This window comes from Chiloscyllium plagiosum, chromosome 12 (genome assembly GCF_004010195.1).
Source record: "Chiloscyllium plagiosum isolate BGI_BamShark_2017 chromosome 12, ASM401019v2, whole genome shotgun sequence".
NCBI lineage: Eukaryota > Metazoa > Chordata > Chondrichthyes > Orectolobiformes > Hemiscylliidae > Chiloscyllium > Chiloscyllium plagiosum.
In genome coordinates, this window is record NC_057721.1 from 69576309 (window position 1) to 69590049 (window position 13741).

The window sequence follows — 13741 nt, forward strand, 5'->3', positions numbered from 1 at the left end:
CTCAGCATTAAATCTTTGCTCTTATATTCTTGTTTCCTCTTGAAACAAATGCTAACATTGCATTTGCATTCCGAACCGCCAACCAAACCTACATATTAATCTTAAGAGATTCCGAAACTAGGACTCCCATGTCCTTTAGTAATTTAGATTTCCAAAGCATTTGCCCATTTAGAAAATAATTTCTGCCTCTACCCTTCCTACCGAAGTACATAACCTCACACCTTCCCATGTGGTATTCCATCTGCCACTTCATGCCCACTCTCTGAGCCTGTCCAAGTCCTTCTGCAACCTCCCACTTCCTCAACACTACCTGTCCATCCAACTATCTTTGTTTTATCTGCAAACTTAGCAACAATGCCCTCAGTTCTTTCTTCCAGATCGTTAATGTATAATGTAAATACATGTGGTCCCAACATTGACCCTTACTGAACTCCACTAGTAGAAAGTGAGGACTGCAGATGCTGGAGATCAGAGCTGAAAAATGTGTTGCTGGAAAAGTGCTGCAGGTCAGGCAGCATCCAAGGAGCAGGAGAATCGACGTTTCGGGCATAAGCCCTTCTTCCTGAAGAAGGCTTATGCCCAAAACGTCGATTCTCCTGCTCCTTGGATGCTGCCTGACCTGCAGCACTTTTCCAGCAACACATTTTTCAGCTCTGATCTCCACTAGTAACTAGTTGCCATCCTGAAAAAGACCCTTTTATCCCTCCTCTCTGCAGTCTGCCAGTCGTCCAATCCTCTATCCATGCCAGTACCCTGCCCCTAACCCCATGGGCTCTTATCTTCTGGAAATCCCAATAGAATATGTCCACTGTCACTACTTTATCTAAATCGCTCATTACCGCCTCAAAAAATTCTAACAGATTTGTGAGGCTTGAGCTATCCCTGAGGAAGTCAGACTGTTGAAAACTGTGGCGCTGGAAAAGCACAGCAGGTCAGGCAGCATCTGAGGAGCAGGAGAGTCGATGTTGAAGGTGGACAGGTAGGACAGGTTAAAAGGGCGATGCTGAGATGGAGGGTTGAATCTTGGATGAGTGGGGGTTCAGGACTTAAGGAACCACATACGAAACAACCTCACTGTCCTATGGTGGATCACATCAAATCCGCCTCCCACTCTGCCAACGACATGCAAGTCCTGGACTTCCTCCACCAGCTAATCCAAGCCACCCAAAACCAGGAGGAAGAAGGCCTCATCTTCCGCCTTGGGAACCTCCAACCACACGGCATCAACGTCAACTTCATCAGATTCCTTAACTCCTGTCCCCCACCTCATCCCAGATCCAACTCTCCAACTCAGTAACGCTCGCTTGAACTGTACTACCTGTCCATCTTCCTTCCCGCTTATCTGCTTCACCCTCCTCTCTGACCTATCACCATTATCCCCTACCTTCATCTACCTATCGCCTTTCCAGCTACCTTCCTCCCACACCCACCCTCTTATTTATCTCTCAACCTCCTTCTCTCCCCTCCCACCCCACATTCCTGATGAAGGGTTATGCCCGAAATGTAGATTTTGCTGCTCCTCGGATGCTGCCTGACCTGCTGTGCTTTTCCAGCACCACACTTTCAGAATCTGATCTCCAACACTTACAGTCCTCACACTCTTGAAGTCATACTGTCATAGTCCTTTTTATTGTGCACTTACATGTACTTTGCAATTTCATACTTAATAATGGACTTAAATCTTATAAATGACTGAGGTCAGGCTAACCATTTGGTATTAAGGCCTATATTTGATTCTGGAGGCAGGATTCCCACCTCCCCTGGTCACTCCATAAAATGCTTCCAGTTATCCAGCTTGCCCTGCATTCACTTAACAACATCCACTGGCTTGAGGTAGATCTGATGGGAGACCAAGTCCTACCTCTGAAGGCTAACAGCCTATCAAACATCCAATACCTCTCTGGGCCACAGGACGACCATCTCTGGCAGAAAGGGATTTACAACAATGGAGTCAGACTCAAAGGCAAGATGTCTTTACTGTTCTTCAGAACTTGGCAGTGTGGAGGATTGTCTGGGTGTGTCCTGTACACAAGAAGTAAGACAATTGCTTTTCAAGGACACTTGAAATGTCATAACATTGAAGGCTATGGGCCAAGCACTTGATTCAAGCAGGTAGTTCAGCACAGTCTCGACAGGCTGAAGGGCCTCCTCTGTGTTGTATAACTGTATGTCTCCATAACTCATGTTCGGCATGAGGTAGATACTAAAAAATCTCTTGATGTCATTCAAACAATAGCAGGGAATTTTCCCAAAGTCCTGGTAACAATGCAACTTTGGATACTGGACTTGCATCTCTCGATTGTACGCAAGAGAAGAAATTTCAGTTCATAAGGAAGGCAAAAAGAAGGAATTATATGTGACAACCTAAGATTGTCACATATAAATCTCATATGGAAGTCATTTGTATCCAAAGAGAGGCTAGACTGGGGAATTCTCTCATACTGAGGTGAACAACAGATGCAATTAAGGGGAAGCTAGGAAAGTAATGGAACGATATATCAATAGAACGAGAGGAAGAGGAATTTAGAGAAGGTTTGTATGGAGTATACATATCAGCATGACCTATATGGACCAAGCATGATTTGTTTCTTTGCTTCCATGCAACGTAAAAATAGAATCATCTGTCAATATTTTAGAATGTTGCTAAGAGACTTGATGTAAATAAATGCAAACATTATCTGAGAGGATAGGATAAAAGACAACACTACCAGCAAAAGACAAGAGAGATGTGCGAGTAAAGTGTTAAGTCTTGAAATGTACAGACTTCATTTGTTTACCCATGATTCTCTCTGGCAGCTACATTATTAATTCATAGATTTATTGATTTTTTTTTTCTCTTGTCTTCAGTCCTGCTGGCCTGGTTAATTTGACAGCTCTGAGTAGCAGAGATTCACTACACTTGCCAGAAAAAGGCAAAACACTGGCCATGGTCTCTATAGCACACACATACTCCAGGAGCTCTCCTCATTGTAAGAGTAAGGCAGGCAAAAAATAAATGAGACATCAATCAGTGAATTCCAGAGAACGCTCCTTCCTCTTTCTCCCCACTCCCAAAACCTGGCCTCTACACTCCCATGTTTAGTATTGGCCAGATACCTGCTGTTTGAGGAACAGGCCCAGATGAAAGTAACCTCCCCAGTGACTCAGAAATGTTGCCAAGTCATCTAGATGAAGATGATTCCCATGTGGATGCTGATCTGTTTTGAAGGTTTTGCTGATCTCAGCCATAATGGGAATCAGGAACAGAACTATCAGTTTCCATGTTTAAGAGAGAAGGAAGAAGAACTGGCCGACATCCCTGATCACTCAGTAGCAGCCATGGCAGGTATGTACAAAATGTAGGATTGGCCTCAGCTCTCATGATAACCTCAGACAGCTTCTGTCTGAAAAGGGGTTTCTTAATGTGAGATGGTAAGGATACTCAGCTCCAACCAGGAACCAGGGGAAAAAAGGAAATAGAAAAGTAGTGGTCTGCTTCATAATGCACACCTAATTTGTTTTTCTTTTAAGTGGATTCATTGAGAGGTTGGGGGTCTTGCTGCCTAAACCATCATTCTTCCCAACTGCCTTAGAGATGTGGTTTGGAGCTGCCATTGAACCTCTGTAATCCATGTTGAAATATTTATGGTTAAATGCAAAGCAAAAGGTAAAAGTCAGAGGAAGGAGAGGAACTTAATCAGCTGATGTTATCACAAATATTGTTGTAAATCTGCAACATGGTCCTCTTTACAAGAACCTGGGTAGATTGCTTTTCGTGTGATGTATGGGTGCTCTATACATATACAAACCCTTTATTTTGCAGTGTTCTTGACAAACTAATTGCCTCTCACTACTATTCTGCCTTGTGAAAGTGTTTTCAGGTAATATATGGCTTAATCATTTCGGTTTAAACACACATGGAGTGTGATTTTCATTTTTTTGAGACAAGCAAACACCACCCTCACTGCTGAAAATAATCAACAGATTTTAGGCCAAACTAGTGAGAGCTCAATGGCAACTTTCAGCATTTTGGCCTATCTCAGGCCTTGATAGTGGCCAAGTGCTATTACTCAGGGGAACCTAAGGTAGATCTCATTCTTTAGAGTCCCACAGGGTGGGAGTTCACAGGGAGAGGGTCAGGGTGAGGGACAAAAAGCAGGGCGCTTGCTTTCAAAGGCCATCATCTTGTTTTCCCCCCCCCCCCCATAAATGTCTCTCCAACTTCCTACATTTGGGGAAATTGGAGGCCTCCTCTAACCTGGCAGCCATTTTCCTGGTTGACTATTTTGAAAGCAGCCATCTTGACTCACCTGCCAAGCAGACAGCTAATGGGGCAGGTGGCAATTTACAGCCTTTAATTGTCTGTTACTTGATTGCGGATGGATCTTAATTGGTGGTGGGTCAAGATCATCCCAATAAGGTCCTCTTGTGGCACAGTGGTGGTATCCCTACCTCTAGACTGGGAGGCCTGGGTTAAAGTCCCACCTGATCCAAGAGATACATAATAACATCTCTGAACAGGTTGATTAGAAAAAGAGGTTAAATAAAAAAAAATACCCCAATGGAATTTCATAACCAGACATTAACTGGCTAAGTGGTGAGAAAAGGGTAAATATCTCTCCTGGAGCAACTCTCCCAACTATTTCCCCTTCCTGTTATCTTTGGTGAGTGGAAAAGTTCCTCAAATTGTCTATCTTAATTACAAAATTAAGAACAAGTTCTACCAGACAGTACTATGGAACAACAGCGTACAAGTGCTTTATACAAAACTCCTCCCTGTTAAATTTGTGATGGTCTTTACCTGATTGGTTAAACGTGGTGTTTGATGCGCACAGTTGATCAAACCCACGTGATGATAAAACCAAGAAGCCACATATTTGGAGAGGTTTGCAGATCAGCCTCGATCTTCTTGATGAATCTGAGAGCTGATCTCCTGGGGTGTTTTTTGGTGGTTTCACTATTATTCTACAGCTTCCTTCTGAACCGCATTACCCACACTCAAATATACATTAGCAGCAAATGAATTCCAATATAATTCCTACTTTGTCCATACTTGAACAATCGCGCCAAAATTCAGCAATGAAGACAAACTCAACTATCTGTTTGTAACCACGGAGAACCTGAAGAGCTAATCCCACTGGCAACCTGCTGGGGTCAACCAATTTTGAAATCCAATATGAAATCAGTCTCACAAAGTGCCTGCTTTAACGCTGTATTGATTGTGGTATGTCTTTGCAGCTCAGATGCCATGGACCTGAAACTCAATGCAGAAGATAACAATACTGCTTTTGTTCAAATTGAAACGCTGATCGCTGTGGCATCAGAAAGCGGGTACAAAGCTGAAGAAATGGCTGTGGATTATTTGCCTGAATTCACTAAAAGAAAAAGAAAAGCAAAATTGCAAAAGCTTTCTCTCTGTTATTTGTTGCTATTTACCTACCAGCGGCTGAGTACATATTGAGCTGACAGTCGACTGCTTTTAGACAATGCGTGCATACAAGGAATACAGAGTGATTTGTTAAGGATACAGGCAGGGCTATTTGGCAGAGAGACATATGTGTAGAATAACTTAAGTCACTTCGGGAAACACTTGAACACTCTAACCACTGCCCCTTGACGTTCAATGGTATTACCATCATTGAATCCCCCAATGTCGACATCCTTGGTGCTACCATTGAACAGAAACTCAACTGGACTGACCACATAAACACAGTGGCTACAAGGCAGGTCAGAGACTAGGGATACTGCGGCGAGTAACTCACCTCCTGACACCCAAAGTCTATCGACAATCTACAAGGCACAAGTCAGGAGTGTAATGGAATACTCCCCACTTGGGTGGATGGGTGCAGCTCAAACAACACTCAAAAAGCTTGACACCATCCAGGACAAAGCAACCCGCTTGATTGGCACCACATCCACAAACATTCAAACACCCCACCAGCAGCACTCATGAGCAGCAGTGTGTGCTATCTACAAGACGCACTGAGGAAATTCACCAAAGATCCTTAGACAGCATCTTCCAAACCCATGACACTTCCACCTAGAAGGACAAGGGCAGGAGGTACTTGAGAATACCACCACCTGCAAGTTCCCCTCCAAGCCACTCCCCACCCTGACTTGGAAATATACCGCCGTTCCTTCACAGTCATTGGGTCAAAATCCTGGAAATTCCTCCCTACCGGCATTGTGGGTCAACCCACAGCAGGTGGACTGCAACAATTCAAGAAGGCAGCTCACCACCACCTTCTCAAAGGCAATTAGGGATGGGCTATCAATGCTGGCCCAGCCAGTGACGCCCAAGTCCCACAAATGAATACATTTAAAAATCTGAGCCATGAGACCTGGGGAGACAAAGGTCAGCAGTTGAATCAATCCTGCACAGATCCTTCCCCCCACCTTTCTCATCCCAACACCGAAAAGCAGTTCAGGTTCAATAAAGCTAAATTAAAACCAAAAGAATCGAGCATTTTGAAGAGCTGAGGTAACAACGCTGGTTTTATTGTCTTCCTTTATACTTTACTATTCAACTTAGAACAGTATTATAATCTACAATACATGTATAAATTATTTGTAACACCTAGAATTAAGGTGATAAACATAGGTAAAAGCAAATGAGAACAAGATAGATCCCATGGATTTCTCAGCAACAAACCCCAATATTAACATAATGATATGAACATAAGGGGCAGCATGGTAGCTCAGTGGTTAGCACTGCTGCCTCACAGCACCAGGGACCCGGGTTCAATTTCCACCTCGGGCAACTGTCTGTGTGGAGTTTGCACATTCTCTGCATGGGTTTCCTCCGGGTGCTCCGGTTTCCTCCCACAGTCCAAAGATGTGCAGGTTAGATGAATTGGCCATGCTAAATTGCCAATAGTGTTAGGTGCATTAGTCAGGGGTAAAATTTAGGGGAATGGGTCTGGGTGGGTTGCTCTTCGGAGGGTCGGTGTGGACTTGTTGGGCCAAAGGACTTGTTTCCACACTGTAGTGAATCTAATCTAATTTAATCTGGAGCATCTTATTTCATTAAAATTCACAAAGGATTTACTGATCTGGCCTTGAAATTTCCTATTATGGATTGCCTCACATTGTTCCTTTTCTGGTCGATCACCCTCCTGTTCTGGGTCCATGTTCACCTGGGCCCCAAAACTGTACCCCAGCACTTATTTACCAGCACAACTCCAGCATTTTGCTGATAGCTAGCTTTCCCAAGCTGGAACTACCCCTGGGTTTTCCTGAATCTTGCTCAGCTGTAGAAACTGCTTGTGGCTTTTCAGCATCCACTCTCTCTCCTCTGCATTGAGGAATTAATGCTCTGAGCTCCTCATAGCCTCCACAGACTCCAAGCCAGCACCTTTCCCACTCTGAAGAAGGATCACTAGTGTTTAAATGTTAATGTTGGTTCTCTCAACAGATGATGTCAACTTGCTGCATTTCTGCAGCAATTTTTATTTTTGTTTCAGACCTTCCTACTCCCTCAGTTCCCTTGGACTTCTGAGTCCTGACTGTCCAGTGCCAATCAACTGATCTTCACCTCTTCTCTGGTAGCTAATTATTCTGTAAATGTTCTATTCTCATCCAATGCTGAAAAATGGATTTTAATAAAAATGCAACGCTCAAAAACAGTTTCAATATTAACTGATTAACTGATGTGGCTGTAAGGACTGACCTCAGTAGTTGTCACCAAGGTGTCAATGTAAACTTCTTCAAAGTAGTTTTCACAATCAAAATTTCAGCAACGAAAAAAAAACGATGCTGGCTGAGGCAGACTTTCCATAATGTGCTCATTTTGTGGGAGACATCCCCACTTCGAAATAATTCTATTCTTGATATGCATGCCCACAGGCACCTTTGTCCCAAGTTGCATTCATCGTTCAGGATAGTTTCCAGTTGCCGTCATTAACTCTTTTTCGTGAAGGCATTCCAGGAGAACCTCTAGGAAAGCAGTCACAAAAGTACTGTGCTACTTTTTGCCTGGTCTCTGATGTCTCTAAGGGGGTGATGAGCAGAGATTGAGAGATGCTCCTGGGTTGTAGAGAGTGGAGTGCTGTCCAGAGATCAGAAAAGACACCCCCAAGGTATGGAGAGGAGATCGTCCTACCTGCCCACTCATAAAATTGGCTGGGTGTGCATACGTAGTGAGCTGAGAAGAGCCCGATTGTGTGAGATAGTCTGACCAGCCCACAGAATTTCCTCCCTCTTTTAATCACACACTTAGTCTTCGAGAAAACACAAGCTTCTCCCTTGTGCATCAGTTAATGCACTCATAGTAAATAGAATAAGGGAAGAGTTTGTGACAACTCAAAGCTTCTGGTGATGGGAAGGGTGAAGGAGATTATTAATAAATTCTCTCAACCTCAGACATTTTGGTACAATCTCACATATACTACGCCTGGCTTCCTCAGGTGCTGAGGTCATACTTTTAACATTAGAAAAGCAAAATCAAGATTAAGAAAAAATGCTTTGAATATCCAGTGGTGCAGGTGCACTCAAAGGGATACCAAAGGGGAACATTCCCATATCTATAACCTTTATTTATTAAGAAAATTAGTCTGATTTTCATCACACCCCCATTAACCAATTGAACAAATGCACTAAAAAAAACCATAAAATTATTTGAGCAATTTACCAACTACTCTTACCTGTTGCTGACCTTTCAAGCAAATGTCAGTAGTTTTCCTGACCCCTGCCTTGACACATGCCTGTTTAAAAATATCTCCTCAGTGGTATTAAATGTAGACATATTTATAGACCTTAAAATTGTAGGCAAGTGATTGTGACCCCAGTTAAATCAAACTCAGTGTGTTTGCTGGCATCTTTGCCACAGCATTCAGTAACAATAAATGTCTGCAGTGGATCAATTGGAGGGATCGCGCTGGATCAATTATATAAGACAACACTTTGCCATATTTTTTGCAGACAAAAGGCTGGGTTTGTCCACCACCAAAGAAATGATGGAAAGGCCAAGCCTTTAATTCTTCTTCATTGATCAGATTCCATTTACATATTGGTCAGTGTGCATTTTTTGGTCAATTTTAAAACAAATCCAGGTTTAAAAATAACCAGACTATTAGAAGCAGGAGGGCAGAGTCTCTTTATTGGAGAGTGTTCTGTACTTTTTCTGTTTCTAATCGCCATGGTTTCAAGCAAAGGTTAATAAGCTTCATGACCTTTGCAGGATTTCAGGATGGTCTCTTGGGCTTCATACACTGATCCCACTCTTAGATAACTGTTCACAATGCTGTCACTTGCTCAGACTCTCTACTCCCTTGATAATCTCTCAGTGAAAATGAGGAACATTCAATCAAAGTTCACAAGAAGGCATCACAAATTACATAATTTTTTTTAGGGAGTAACTTTTCCCGAACTGCTGATTAGTGAACAAGAGAAATAAGCTATAGCCATTACTGTTGAACAGTCTAGTCATTATTTTCCTCTTAAGAGATCCACAGCCATAATGTAATCATTCCCCATTTTAGAAAGGGCTGTGAGATACCACAGAGCACAAATCACAATGTGTTTCTTAAAAAGAGAGCAGCCCAGCATTAGACATAATTTCTGGAGTCAGGATAGAGTCATAAGTTCGGGTAATTGTTGAATGTGAAGCTCAGGGCCACATTATGATTCAAATGATTATAGTTTAGAGGAATCTCAATGTCAGACATAAAAAAAAGCTTTCTGCATTTATGTTGAAGGGGAAAAATGAATGAATATTGATCAATGCATTTCTTGCATTGTGAAAGGCATTCTGGTGGATTGAGATCTTCCATAATCAACTCGATATCACAGACAAGATCCATTGATCAGACAACTTCAAATTGTCCACTGGGAAGTAAATGTTCAGTCACTTAGCATCAAAGGACACTGCTGGGCAGAGTCAGGATCATGCATGGTTGCTGTATGTCATTATTGGCTAAAGTTAAAAATCACACGACACCAGGCTATAGTCCAACAGGTTTATTTTGGAGTGTTGCTCCTTCGTCAGGCTACCTAATGAAGGAGCAGCGCTCCAAAAGCTTGTACTTTCAAATAAACCTGTTGGACGATAACCTGCAGTTGTGTGATGCTTAACTTTGTCCATCCCAGTCCAACACCAGCAGCTTCACATCAATATTGGCTAACCAATTCTTGGTCACCTGGGTAAATGCCAGGGGCACCGAGTTGTGCAAATTTGTAACACTCGCTAGAAATCACTGACCGCATCAATTTCCCACAGTTACCACAGACACTTTGTAGAATTGTAGAGTATCATAATGTAAATTTTACATTTAGAAAAATAAGCGCCATGGTAAATCAGCTGCACTAAAATATAATTTGTCATGTAATTCACACCAGTGAGGGAATACACCCTGTGAATCTGTGCCAGTCATCAGAGACTGTCCAACCTGTCCAGAATGAAGACAAATAACAACAGTAACAGTAACTGCTTCAAGTCCTCGTATGTGATTCACAATCCTATATATGCTGAAGTTACAGAAAGCTGAGTTAGTTATGCCTCCTCCAAATGGCTTACCTGATAGGTGAAATGCAGCATTATTAATATGAAGCTGTCAAACAACATATAACCTATGCAATGAAGAGTCTTCACAGCTTTCCATGGCCACATCTTGCCATTTACCAAATGGATCATCAGAGCAAACCCATTCCAGACGAAGGCAAAGCCACCTCCACATCAATCGCACACCTCTCCAGTTTACCTTCTGGAGAAAACCTCATTGAATTCCTCATTGGAAAATTTAGAGATTGAAGAAGATATGGTGGATGCTCAATAATTCACATGACAAGCACCAAGCTTACTTCTAGAGACCAGCGTTAGAAGAGTTGCCTCAGATATCTTACTCTGACAAATTGGGTCACTGGACAGTAGCAAAACCTTATGACCACATTTTTGGAGCTGTCCAGAAGTTCCATTACCATTGCAATCCACATAAAATATTAGGCTTGATGAGCAGGGAAGTTAAAAAATGTACAATCCTTCAGTTTCAATGCTTGCATTCATTGGATTATCAATCAGTGTGTGAAGAAGTTGAATATTTGCACACAGAGCAAAGCATTTCTTTTGTCACAATGAACATTTCTGCCTTAGGGCAGGTACAAAAGAAGCAAAACCTGACCTTACCTGAGACAAGTGAGACTGTGTCTTTCTCCCATGACACTACAGTGATATAAGCCTCCACAGAGGAGGGGATAATGCACTTGAAGACTGCTACGTTCCCCCGCATGGCTTTCTGGTCCTCTACGCGGACTGTATAGGGCTCTCTTAAAACTGAGGACAAAATTTATAATTGGATTAACGTTATCAAACAGGACCAATATTCATAGAGAATAAAAAATCCCTACAATTTGCCATTGCAACCAACAAGTCCATACCAACCCTCCAAAGACTAACCCACCCAGACCCATTCCCCAACCATATTATTTTACTTTTTCCCCTGACTAATGCACCTAATCTACACATCCCTGAACACTATGTGCAATTTTAGCATGGTCAATTTACCTAACCTGCACATCTTTGGACTGTGGGAGGAAACCGAAGTACCCAGGGGAAACCCACACAGACACGGGGAGAATGTGCAAACTCCACAGGCAGTCACCTGAGGCTGGAAGTGAACCCAGGTGCCTGGCACTATGAGGCAGCAGTGCTAACCATTGTGCCATTAAGCAACAATACCCACTTGCATTTACATTGTCCCCTTAATATAACAAAATACTCTAAATTGATACCAAGTCAAGCAACAAGATATATACATAAAATGCTGGAGAAACACAGTAGCATCTGTGGAGAGTGATATATTGTTAACTTTTGGAGTCCTTAGAACTGAAAGGAATTGGAAAATGGTGTTGACAGAAAGGGGAGAGAAGTGAGTGGAACAGGTGATGTAGGTGCACACGGCAAAAGACAAAGGAAGTGATCGTGGTGGTAAAGGATATATTGAGTTGTAAAATAGGTGTAAATGAGAGGTTTAAATAGGAGAAAGTAGGTTAGTAATGCCGGGGGTAAAATCAACAAAGACAAAAACAAGCCGCGATGTGGTGTAATCAAAATGGAGGCAGTGTTCAAGCTGTGAAGTCCTGAAGAGTGTAAAGTGTAAATGGAAAATTAGGTTCCTCCAGATGGCATTGAGCTTAGCTAGAGCACTACATCAGACCCAGGATGGAAACAGCATGACAGCAAGGTGGCTTACAGTCATTCCTACAAACCTAGGGAGGCAACGACCTAGTGGTATTCAAGATGGATTGTTAATCCAGTAACCCAGGAAACGTTCTGTGGACCTAGGTTTAAATCCCACCATGGTGGGATTTGAATTTTGTAAAAGTCTGGATTAAGACTCTAATGATGACCATGAATCTATTGATGATTGTCAGAAAATCCCATCTGGTTCATTATTGTCCTTTAGGGAAGGAAACTGCCATTCCTACCTTGTCTGGCCTACATGTGAGTCCGGACCCACAGCAATGTGGTTGACTCTTAACTGCCCACAGGGCAACAAATGCTGGCCCAACCAGTATTGCCCACATCTTGTTAATGACTAAACAAAGAAGAGGTGTTCCTCAAATGTCTCACCGATATAAAGGAGACCACCTTGTGAGTAGAGAATGCAATAAGCTAGATCAAAAGAAGAACAAGTAAAATGTTGCTTCAGCTGGAAGGTATATTTCGGGCCTAGCACAGTGAGGAGAGGGGAGGTTAAAGGGGAAGTTCTGAATAGGAGGGTGCCATGGTGGATAAGGAACAATTAGTCGTCCTGAAGAAGTGGATAAGGACATCACAAAAGGAACGGTCCCTGAGATATTCGGGGGAGGGGAGGGGATGATATGTTTTATGGTGGCATCTTGGAGGTAGCAGAAATGGCACAGATGATTCTTCAAATGTGATAACTGGTGGAGTGGAAAGTAAAGACAAGGGGAACCTTGGGAGGGAGAGAAAAGGGTCAAGCCAGGAGCAAGGGAGATGGGTTAGACAAGGGTGCGGGCCCTGCCAATGATGCAAATAGGTCAGGTGATCAAAGTCTGGTATGAAAATGAGTCCAAGAGGAGGAGAGTGAGATTTTGAGTATACAGGCAATTAAAGTTACACAGAATAATTTAATCAAAACTCAATTCAATTGGTCTACACATGGATTTTCCATACGTTTGAGATATCAATTCCTGTTAATTAGATATTAAAAGACTCTTCAATTGTTTGAAGTTAGTAGGCCTTAACTGATAATTCACCTGAGCTGATATAAGTATAAACAGATTGACACAACCATTGATGGCAAAGGAGGTATATGCTTATAACGTGTAACTTTGTAAATAAATGTAGACATGTGTAAAGATGGACTCCAGTTCAACTGGCTTTATGGAATCGAAGAATGGTGCATGAGGTTAGTATACTGTTCTTTCATTACTTGAACCTCCATTTATTGCCTTTATTGGTCAGTGCATTGAGTATAGGAGTTGGGATGTCATATTGTGGTTATACAGGACACTGGTCAGACTATGTTCAATTCTGGTCTCCCTACTACAGAAAAGATCTTATTAAAATTGAAAGGGTACAGAAAGAATTTACAAGGATGTTGCTGGGTTTGGAGAGGCTGAATGCGCTGAGGCCAATTTCCCTGGAGCATCAGAAGCTGGGTTGTGACCGTATAGAAGTTTATAAAATCATGAGGACATGGATAGGGTGAATAGCTAAGGTCTTTTTCACAGGGTAGGGGAGTCCAAAGCTAGAGGGCATAGGTTTAAGGTGAGAAGGGAAAGATTTAAAAGGGACCTAGGG

At 42.4% G+C, this 13741-nt stretch overlaps 1 protein-coding gene across 2 annotated transcripts in view; it reads right to left on the reverse strand.

Annotated features, from left to right (window-relative positions):
* LOC122555394 (Down syndrome cell adhesion molecule homolog) overlaps window positions 1-13741 on the reverse strand; it is a 662754-nt gene that overhangs the window by 555864 nt on the left and 93149 nt on the right. For both annotated transcript variants that reach the window (XM_043701363.1, XM_043701364.1), the window contains exon 3: window positions 11099-11245. In XM_043701363.1, coding sequence (XP_043557298.1) covers window positions 11099-11245 — 147 coding nt within the window. The remainder of the gene's footprint in view (window positions 1-11098; window positions 11246-13741) is intronic.